At 37.0% G+C, this 10,798-nt stretch overlaps 1 protein-coding gene and 1 pseudogene across 4 annotated transcripts; both read right to left on the bottom strand.

Annotated features, from left to right (window-relative positions):
- Nucleotides 1-501: 501 nt before the first annotated feature.
- On the bottom strand, nucleotides 502-5,641 carry LOC119250784 (pejvakin-like; annotated as a pseudogene).
- Nucleotides 5,642-7,400: 1,759 nt separating this feature from the next.
- Nucleotides 7,401-10,384, bottom strand: LOC119250783 (endogenous retrovirus group K member 13-1 Env polyprotein-like). 4 transcript variants are annotated; one of them, XM_054697688.1, is made up of 2 exons: nucleotides 9,628-10,384; nucleotides 7,401-9,405 (listed from the first exon to the last, which is right to left on the bottom strand). In XM_054697688.1, exons 1-2 carry the CDS (start codon nucleotides 10,207-10,209, stop codon nucleotides 9,085-9,087), a joined length of 903 nt encoding a protein of 300 aa, XP_054553663.1. In that variant the 5' UTR covers nucleotides 10,210-10,384; the 3' UTR covers nucleotides 7,401-9,084. The 4 variants fall into 4 exon arrangements, with proteins under 4 accessions (XP_054553663.1, XP_054553661.1, XP_037374287.1 ...); XM_054697686.1 differs by having other exon boundaries at nucleotides 7,402-9,774; nucleotides 10,104-10,384; XM_037518390.2 differs by having other exon boundaries at nucleotides 7,402-9,405; nucleotides 10,104-10,384.
- Nucleotides 10,385-10,798: the final 414 nt, after the last annotated feature.

Below are 10,798 nucleotides of genomic sequence, written 5' to 3'. Positions count from 1 at the left end.
CAAAGGAGAAAGAAATAAGTGTGTCCTAGATGCCTCAACTTTAAAATGACAGCAGTGAGTTTGTATGAAGACAAACCCAGCAAGCATATGTACACCACATAATGGCAGCCCATTACTACTATCAATCACCCTGTTAACTGTGTACATAAAACCCCAAACTGTGCTCAGTGTGCTTTTAATTTGATACTACAATTAAACATTTAAGATTGCATTAAATTATTAACACATTTTCCTCATTTTACCAGACATGGGGCAATAGTTAAACCATAAAGTCACCATTAGTGCACGCTTGTCATCCTTAAATGTTGAATTAAATGCAGATTACAAATAATATTTAGAAAAATCTATGTAAAAAGCTATCTAAAACAATAGACTAAATCTTAAAAAAACATTTCTCAAGTGACCAGCAGGTGTTATGAAGGAACACCTTCATATTCTGAATTCTATACTTAAACCTTTTTAAACATAAATAATAACATTAAACTTCATAACAATTTATGAGGTAGGCACAATTATCATCTCCATTTTATAGATGGGAAAATGATGCCCAGACATGTTAGTTTTTCTTTCTCCTTCAATTTGCTGCAATTCACCAAAGCAACCCTAGAGAATTTTGGAAAGGTATGTAGCATAGTTGCACCCAAATAGCAACTGGTATACTTTTCATTTTATTTCATTCTCTTGTGCCAAACATCAAAACAAGGAACTGCATGAAATCTCACATACTTCTGCCCATCAACAGAGCACTGAAAGCACCCATAAACTGTCTCCCTTTTTAAGTTCCCCATTCCACGAAGTATGCAAGGCCCTTTTGGGATATTGTGATTAAGTAAATTAACTCGAATATGAGTCCCTTCTTTGAAATATCAGTCATGCTGAGAGGTTTGTCATAGTAGTCAGAAAAAAGATCATCTAAGTAAAGCTGTGAACGAGAAATGGCATCCATCACTTTTCTGTCTAAAAGAACAAAAACAGAGAAATGTGTCAGAAATCAAAATTAAAAAGGTTATCACCAAACTGTATTTATAAATACATGAATCCATCATGAAATGATTTAGCTTTTAATTTTAAATTCTTGACAGCATTCTTGAATCCGAGAAGAAAAAAAAATACTTTGAAATAGTCTTCAAAGGACATACTTCTTTCAAATAGTATATTTCTCAATCTGTAGAGCAGTGCATATGTTGCTGTTTCCTCCCTTTCAAATCCTCCTTTTGACACTGAAGTGACACAAAGTTCTATAAAAAATGATAGAAGATATTATTACTTGAGCAACAATTTGTTGAAAATTTTGGTTACAGACAATGAATTCTGGTACATGCCATTTGTTTTAAGTTAAATTTTACATGTTTTTGGAGAAGATAATATTGACACATTACAAAATCCAAATACAATAAAAAGGGGATACTATGACAAATGAGGTCATAGTATACCCTGGCCCCAACCTCAGTTTGCCACCCCAGATGGTAACTACCATGACTAAGTTTCTTGTGCATACTTTCAAGATATGCTCCATATCTTTTTGTTAAAAAAAATTTACTTATTTATGCATACAAGAACTGGGGAACAGGCCAGAGGTGTGGGAGGTGAGAGGATCCACCAGATACAGAGCGGGGAACAGAACAGGCAGATAGACTGAAGTACGCTGCTGAGGGCAACATTGGGCAAGGCAGGAGAGGTCTGCTGCACCATGTGGGTAGCTCTCCGGCTGGCTGGGGATCAAACCCACGCTGCAGAGGCTGTGGACAGCTTCACAGCGCTGTGCTTAACCCCTTGTGCCACCAGGGAGGTCCATATCTTTTGCAGCATAAAGGGATATGTATGAATGTATACCAAATTCTTTAGGTCCAAATATTATGTACTGTACACATTTCTTTGAAATATCTCTTAGAGACTCTCCCATGTCAAGATCTATGGTGCTTCCTCATTCTTACTGTCTTCATAGTACTGTCTTCATAGTATTCTGTTGTGTGGATGCACCATTTTTAACCATTTGCTAATAATAGATATTAAGGTTATTTCCTGAGTGTACCTGCAGGATAAATTCCTAAAAGTGTGAGACTACAGTATACATACATGATAAATTTTGATGGATGTATCTATATGTCAGTTTACACTTCTGCCAACAATCAGTACCATGGTAAAAACCTATACCTAAAGTTTTCCAAACAGAATTTCTTTGGCATGTAGTTTTGTTTCTGGACTCCCTAATCCTTCCTTCCACAGAACTGCAGAAGCAAACTAAATGAGGTTTAAAGATGTTTATAAATTACCCTGGCTAGGGGCTCCCTGCATTTTCTTTGGGCTAACCTAGACTTGAGCAACTGGCTTCCTAATCTTAAAGACATGAAATGTGGAAGTCTAAAGCTACACTGAGGTGCTAAGCCAGGTGATGACGTCAGAAGTATTTGTTCTTTTAAAGTTATTTCATAAGGAGAGGTGGGGGGAGGGGTGTTCCACAATGAGCAAAACTGAAGAAAATAGGGACAAGAGGATCTTTCCCAGGCACTTCACTCTAGCACAGGATTCTATAATCATTAGAAGAGAGAGCTTGTCATTAAATTCTTCTTAAAAGTAAAATCATTTGAGTGTTTCATGCAATCATTCACTTACCAAAGGCACCATCCAAGTAGATGAAGAGTTCAGAAACACTGAAAGCTATGGTTGTGTGTGCTGGAAAAACAATAGCTTTTTTCCTTCCCTTGGGATTCTGTTCATCCATAAAATGAAACTATATTAAATAAATAATAATATTAATGTACATGTTATATAAGGATAGCTTTGTGGAACAGGAAAAACATTTCCTACTATTCTCCAACCACACACACACAGCCCCTCATTTAAAGAATTATCGTACTTGAATTAAACTGTTTATTAGCAAAGGTACAAATAGTCCCATTGGACTCATAATCTCTGTTAAGAAAAACCTCAACCACTTTATCATTTGCATTGTATTGCAATCAATGATTAGTGCTTCAAACAGTAATACTCTAGCAGTATTTTGCTTTGGACTACAAATCTTGAACTAAAACTTTGGACTTTTGTTTCAAGGCCCCCCAAGCTTTCCAAAGCTTTCTCAAGCAATCTTCAGCTTATTTTCCAAAGCAATCACCAAAAATTAAGGAAAAATTTCAGTTCCTGCCCCCCAAATGATTCAAAGGTAATCAATTTGGTGGGCAGCTGAATGTAGCCACTGAACAGAATCCTTTATTTGCAAAGATTACCGCTGAACTCTCTTTCTAACAATTGGTTTTCATAAAACCAAGTCATTATTATGTGTCACCGAATGACAAGGACAAATAATATAATTGAAATAAAAATTAAATCTCAAAATTTTTTAAAGGATTTAATGCTGAATGAAATATGTTTGGTGATTGACAATATTATTTTTTAAAGACAATATTATTTTAGAAAAATTAATGTAAAAATATAAATTCAACTTTCCAAAATACAGGTATAAACCACATCACTTAAAAATAAAATCAAAGAATTCAACATCACCCTCTGATTTTTTGCTTAAAACAGTACTTGAATAGCAATAGAAGGGACTCCAGTATGCACACTAATTCACGAAGATTAGTGTTTTGCTTATATTACATAATATAATATAAATATATAAATAATATATATAAATATATATGTATTTTATATAAATGTTCTTTCATATCTAAAACGAAACCATTTCTGTACAAAATCCTAGATGCTTCTCAATAGTATTACAACTCCATTATCTCAACATTTGACAAAATGCACAACTCTCACTGAAAAGTACTTTTGAAAAATTCCCATTGCAGCTTTTTAGTAAAATAAATTAATGAGTGTGGTTTATGTACCCTCATAGCTTCTCCACGAATTCCAGCATGCACAGACAGTGAGCACTGTCGTGTGGTTCGAATGCTCTCCATGACCACGCATAATACTGCCTTTCTGTTGCTCCTTGACTGACGTATTAAGCTGTGGTCAAAATTAATTTTTCTAAAATAAAGAGTCATTCACAAGAATCTATGACATCTAATTACAGTTATAATTAAGTACATATTTGATATAATGTGTTAACTTGGTCATGGTCCATCTTAACTAAAAGTAAATCAAGGCAGGCCTAATACAAATTAGAAAGTATATTCCAAAGACATTTAATAATCTTCCTCTCTATTTCTTAAAAACATGTTTATTACAGGACTTTGCATTCAGCATGTCTGCTGCAGCAGATTCCTATATTCTTTTAATCAAATAATTCAGCAATCAAATAATTCAGCAAATGTATTCAGAGCCAGAGCGATTGTGTGGAATAATTAAAATTTCTGCTTAAACCAAATGATTTTAGACTTCTACCTTTATCCAAAGTTTGGATATAATTTGTAGTATTTCAAACAAATCAAAACAAATTACTCTATTAAATATAACCTGAATGTTTTATTTACAGAGAACATTTCATTCTTTGTAATAAAGTTGATATAATTTATGTAATTAAAATAGTTAATGAAAACATTGGAATACATTAAGTACAATTATACTGACCGGGTAGTAATTTCCTTGAGTAATTTGGTACTTCTACTTCATATTTGTTTACTACACCAAATGAAGCTTTTACTGCAAAGGAATCTGATCCAGAAACATTAATCCCAACATCATTGACAATATGGTTGCCTCGCCTTCCATAAAGAGACACATCTCATTCATCTTCATAATTCAGTAATTGATAAGATGAAATACCTTTCAGAAAATGAAATTAATATTTTTAAATGTCTTGAATTTTCTAGTGTAGATCATATAAAATAGCATGTTAATTTACTATGCAAGACTTGATTACCTAAATATTAATGAAAAGATACCACTTCAAACCAAGATCAAAATAGCAAATCAACTAATTTAACAACAAAAATAAATACCTGGAATACTTAAACTAAAATTCACTCAACAACTTTTTAAGCATCAAGATCCACTGGTGGGTTGAAAGAAAAACAAATGTTTAAGAGAAATAATTTGTCAAAATGCCCACTTATCTCTAACTATCCTGAAAATACATTTCAGTTTACCAATTGTAATAGCTGAATCATAAAAATAAACACATTATTTTCATATCATTTGACTCAATGAGATAGGTAAGACTAAATGATACCCCTATCTTACAGATGAAGAAATACATCAATTCATATTCTCAGTTCATTTGGCTAATACAATTTATAAAACAACTGAAATAAAACTATACAATGAATTATCTTATAAAATAGGTTTGAAGATTATTCAACCAATAAGATTTAATACTATATAAACGTTAGGCATTATTAATATTACACTACTATTGTAACAAAAGTTGGTTTTATAAGTGAGATACAATATCACAAACATAAGTAGTGTTTACACAGCTATGTTTAGATTATAACAAAGAGCTGAATGAATAGTTACTACCAAGCAGATATTTAAACTTACCAGTTGAAATTTCTCTGTCTCCTAGAAGAATATCTTTCAGTGTAAAAGGCGTGGAAGTAAATTTATATCTAGGAAGCAGAAAGCACCACTTCTTTTTTACCACCAGACTTAGAGGTTGGTATCTGTCAGCCTCACTGAGACTTGGAACAGGAACTAATCTCCCTCCATCTCCAACTTGGTTGACAAAGCTCTTGGTAGCGGCAGCAAACATATTAATATGGTATCAAAACGTCATCAACTGCAACCCTCAGATAATAAATCCATATTTTCAAAGAAAATTAGGCACAAAACTAAATGTTGATTTTAAATATAATTATACACCTTAAAAGAAAGCATGGTTCCACCAAGTAGTTTACCAGTGTACAATTCACAACACTGCCTCCCTTGCTGCACTCAGGTAATGAATTATAGATGAACGATGTAAAATGATATACTATTGATAAAAAAAAAAAAAACTTCAATTTGGAATTTCAGTCTATAGCACAAAGGTATAAAGAGAAAAGTAATAATTCTAAAATACTACCACTGTCCTTGAGAGTGTCCCTGTTGATAGTGGTTTGCCAGTTTTGAGGGCACAATGCAATTTAGGGATTAATGTTAGCCCTGGACATCATGCTACCTTGGACCTAAGCCCAAAGGGAATTCCTTCTTTAACCAGTCATGCTAATTTTAGCAACAAGAAGTGTGGTTTTGAATACTTCTGATATACAGTTCATTGAACATTTCTTTCATTTTCCTTGTATGCACAAAATTAATGTAAAATGTAATTTCACAGCATTTTTTAAAACTACATGCAGATTTTTAGAAAATACGGAATAAAAGTCAAATTATATATACTGTTTACTATGACTTAGGAGTTTCTTACTCTGAAGCCGATACACAGACATTTCTTTGAGATAGAGTCATGCTTGCATTTATTTTGTTTTTGTTTCATTATCTGACTTACTCAACCTTTAAAGAGAGCTATGTAAGGTTCTGCCTTCTTTTTAATGAATTCTGCGGCTAAAATAGATTTTAGCAAACAAATGTGAGTGATGAAATAGTGTATTGCTATATATAGTTATGTGGTTGTTAATATTTTGAAAGAGTGGTTACATGGTACTTTCAGCAACGTAACAACATCGCCCATAGTAATTAATATGCATACATTTGTAGAGGGAGTAGGAGGAAAAGCATAGACTTAATTCAAGATCCAAATAATATATTTTTTTTCATTTGCTTTTAAGTACCGGGGTTTAAGTACCATCAGGGTTCGTGAGTAACCATGGTTTTAAATAATGCCCCTAGGTACGCATAGTAGTATTGCGCAATCTCCCAGAACACGAAGAAAGCACAGGAGTCATTTTTACAAGTGGCTCGAGAAGCGACACATCCAATCTCTCTTTTTGATCCCCACCAAAGGGGGTGCATCTCAAACGCCATTACAGCCCGCAACACAGGTGTGTAGACGCATTTCAACGGCAACCGGTCCACAGACAAGCCTTCCTTTACAACCTATCGTGCCTGCCTGGGGTTGGCGGGCCCAGCATTCACCCTGTCGCACAGCCTCGAAGACAATGGACCCAGCTGCCAGGACAGGAGGGGGAACCCCGGACGTCGCCGCGAGTTCCTACAGGCTGGGCTCGTGGAGCAAAGCCCACTGCAGCCTTCAGGGACGACTGTCCCCGGAGCCTCCAACTTCGGAGCCCTAGGAGGCTCTTTAGCAATTTTGCGTTAGGAATCTTTAAATCTTTCTCTTAAGTGACGCAGCCCCCTCCCTAACACCACCATCAGCACCAACAACAAATAAAAATGTGAGGCTCAGTCAGGGCTCACAGATTCATGCCTGCCCTACAAGCCTCTTTGCCGAGGACCAGCCTCCGGCAAAATGTCGTGTCAGGGGTTCCTGAAAGGATGAGACGGCATCGGCAAAAACGAAAGGGCTGAGGGAAAGGGAATGAGGAGACACTGACACTTGGTGAGGTGTTAGTATCTTCTGCCGAAAGACTCAGCAGGTCTTTATTTATTCATTATTAGTAATAATAATAACAAAATACATTATCATGTGTAAAGCATAAACAATTAGTATATTATGTTTCCCATAGACTACTGGCCCCTACAGGTCTCAGCTAGACGGCAGCTTTCAAGGTTAACAGATAATAAACCAAACCTAACATTAAAGCTACTTATTTTTTCATTTAGACAATTATTTAAAACAGTGAAAAACCGCCAGTGCATACCTATCAGCTAAAGCCTAAGCATCAAAGGACTATTCTATTCACATGACCTTCAGCCGGAGACCAGCTGCTGTTCAGCTATCAGAACTTTTTCTACCTAGAAACTCCTTAACTCAAATAGCTTCATATTAAAAACTTTCCCAAGAAACTTCAAGAGAAAACAAAATAGAAGGACCTACTATGATTATTGTATTGTAATGCTTGTCAGGCATGCTCAATAAGTTGTCTTCCATTGTCAAGTAGGCCAAATCGTTTAATAATTAGTTTCTAATTTTCCATGCCATTTACTTGCAATATACTGATGCATATAATATAGTGCCTAATGTACTTTTTTTGGGAAATTTTTTCTTATTTATGACCAAGAACAAAAAGTGAAGGAATGTTAGATTTTCAACCTCACGGTGTGAGGCACAAGGAATCTTCAGCCCCACGGTGTGAGGCCCTTTAGCTTCGGCCCCACGGTGTGAGGCCCTTTGGCTTCGGCCCCACAGTGTGAGGCCCTTTGGGCTTCGCTGCTTGCCAGTGTCTTATCTGGCTGGGGCATCAAGGCCTCCTGCAGCACCTCCCCCTTTTTTGTTTTTGGCCATCATTCACATAGTTTGCAACTCAACATGTGTCTTATTGATAGCATGGAAAAGCAATTTAATAAACAATGGGAAGAGTATCAATATAATTATGGTGACAAGCAAAACAACACCTAAAGTAATAAATGATGGGAACCAGGCAGCCTTAGTGGTATAATGTTGCAAGGAAGCCAGGAAGGAAGCAGCAACTTCTGCAGGTGTGGAGGAGGGGGAATGAGCTAAACTAATTGCCTTAATATCTTTCTGCAGAGCAGTAAGGTCCAGGGAAACATTTGTATTATTCCAAACACCCAGTAAATGATTTTTGACATTATTCCAAGAAACAGAAGAAGAGTTATAAACATGTGGAGTGACACAAATCCATTTGTAATCAGAATGACATTTGGTTGTCAAATGCGTTTTTATGTGTTGAATTTGATTGCCAATATGTAAAAGTGATTCCTCAAGAACATTTAAACGAGCTTCAAACTCATTATCAATGTGGTCTTGGATAATCAAAGCGTGTGTGATGTTACGAGACAAATCATTAACATGGGAGGCAGTGTGAACTTGTTGCACGAGAGCAGTAGTAGAAACAGCAACAGAACTAATAATAGCAATAAGTGCCGTAATACCCAGTATAAGTGCCGCTACAAACCTTTTGGAGCGACGCAGTCCCTGTCCCACAAGCTGAAGAGTATACAGTCCAATGTCATCATACCACGGCTGTTGTAAGCTTACAGGGAGCATGACATAAGGAGGTTGATGTAAGATAACAAAAGTAGCTTTAGACAATGAGCCAACAGAGGTAATACAGTTGGTGAGAATACAGCCAGTACAATTAACATGAAAAGTATGGTGATGATAAGTAATGGTTAAATGTCCGGGGCCCTCAATGAGGAGGGCATGAGGGGGGCCCACACAAGCCCGCATGGTGACAGCATGAACAGAATGTCCAGGTCAGCGAAAAAGCACAGGTGAAGTGGCGGCAAGGAGGCAAAATAAGTCCGGGTATGCACGGGAACCATTCGAAGTGTTGATGATGTAGGTGGGAGTAATCCATCCCGCTGAATACCATCGAGTGATAGGTTCAAGGGGTGGGATGAGGCGATTTGACCGGTTGTAGATGAGCGCGTCCTGCAGAAGAAACCTACAATCCTTGGGGACATTAGTGGCAGATGTAACTGCTCCAAAAACTGAAAAATCATAAATAGAAAGATTAGTTGGTAAGGCTGGTAACGAATTCCTGCAGAGGGAAACCTACAATTATGCCAGGTGGGAAATCTGTGATTTGTGTTAATAATATTCTGGGAATTATCTGAGTTATAAATTGAACAGGCTGGGAGAGTGGAGGATACTGAAACTCGAGCTATGTTTTCATTAGTGCTGCAAGGACCAAGGAGAGATATAAGCAGTACCCATAAATCACGGTTAGGTCCGGAGGAGGAAGGCTTTGAAGTTACTGTCAAAAAATATTTATCATTAATAGGTAGGCAGCCAGGTAGTTGAGACTTCATATGGACAGGATTGGATGTAAAACACATAGGAGGCGAATCCATGTGTCCCTGAAAAGAAAAGTTATTAGTGCTTTTAAATAAAACAAAAGAGTCTGAATCTCCACCTAGTAAATCAGAATAATTAGTGAACACACGGGGTGAGGGAAATCCCCAAGGAGTGGGATGGAGAAAGGGGGGATCTGGGATGTAAGCCCAATAGGAAACAGAAGGCATGAGAGAAGCAGGAGAAGCTGGTGATATGCTGTATGAGAAGATTGCTAGCACAGCAAGGAACATAGTCTCCAGGGTGATGCGTGCATTTTGCTGCATAAGTAGCTGTTCAGAATTAGAGGCCAGATTTTTGAGCAAATTCCAATTGTCATGATAAGACGTCTTACGAACTCGAAGGTGGTGCAGGGAAGAGGACAATCTTCCAACAGGGGATCTGGAGCGATGACATCTTGGAGGAGGTGGGTGGTGTCCCAGAGGGCTGCACCTATGCATCTTGGAGCGTCAGTTGTCTGACGGGGGGCGTGTCGGTGAAGGCTTTTGAGACATGATGTCGGATCAGTCTGTCAGGAATCCAAATCGGGCTGTCCGAATCCTGTGGAAAGATACAAGCATACCCTCTCCCATTTGCTAATAACACATCAGGGCCTTTCCATGTTCTGGAAAGGAGATCTTTCCACATAACTTGAGGTTTGGGGGCCACTTGGTCAGAGCCCCAATGTCTATTAACTGGTGACAATCCTTGAGAATCACGATTTAAATAATTGATGACAAACATTGCATGAGTTAAAATATGATGAGCCGAACTATGTTTAAAATCAGATTGTTGTAGTTTATATATCTGAGACTTTAAAGTCTGGTGGGCTCTTTCAACAATAGCTTGCCCTTGTGGATTATAAGGAATTACTGTAGAATGATCAATTTGAAATGAAGCACAAAATTTGTTAAAGGCAGAGGATGTATATACAGGAGCATTGTCAGTTTTAATAGTACGAGGTTTGCCTGCGTAGGCAAAACAAAACATTAGGTGTTGAGAGACATCTTCAAAAGCTTCTCCTGTCTGGGCAGTAGCCATAATAACATG

The sequence above is a fragment of the Talpa occidentalis genome, unplaced genomic scaffold (assembly GCF_014898055.3).
Source record: "Talpa occidentalis isolate TD23 unplaced genomic scaffold, MPIMG_talOcc4v2.1 talOcc4.18, whole genome shotgun sequence".
Lineage (NCBI taxonomy): Eukaryota > Metazoa > Chordata > Mammalia > Eulipotyphla > Talpidae > Talpa > Talpa occidentalis.
Note: the sequence above shows the minus strand (reverse complement) of the source record. Positions and strands in the feature narration are given on the sequence as shown.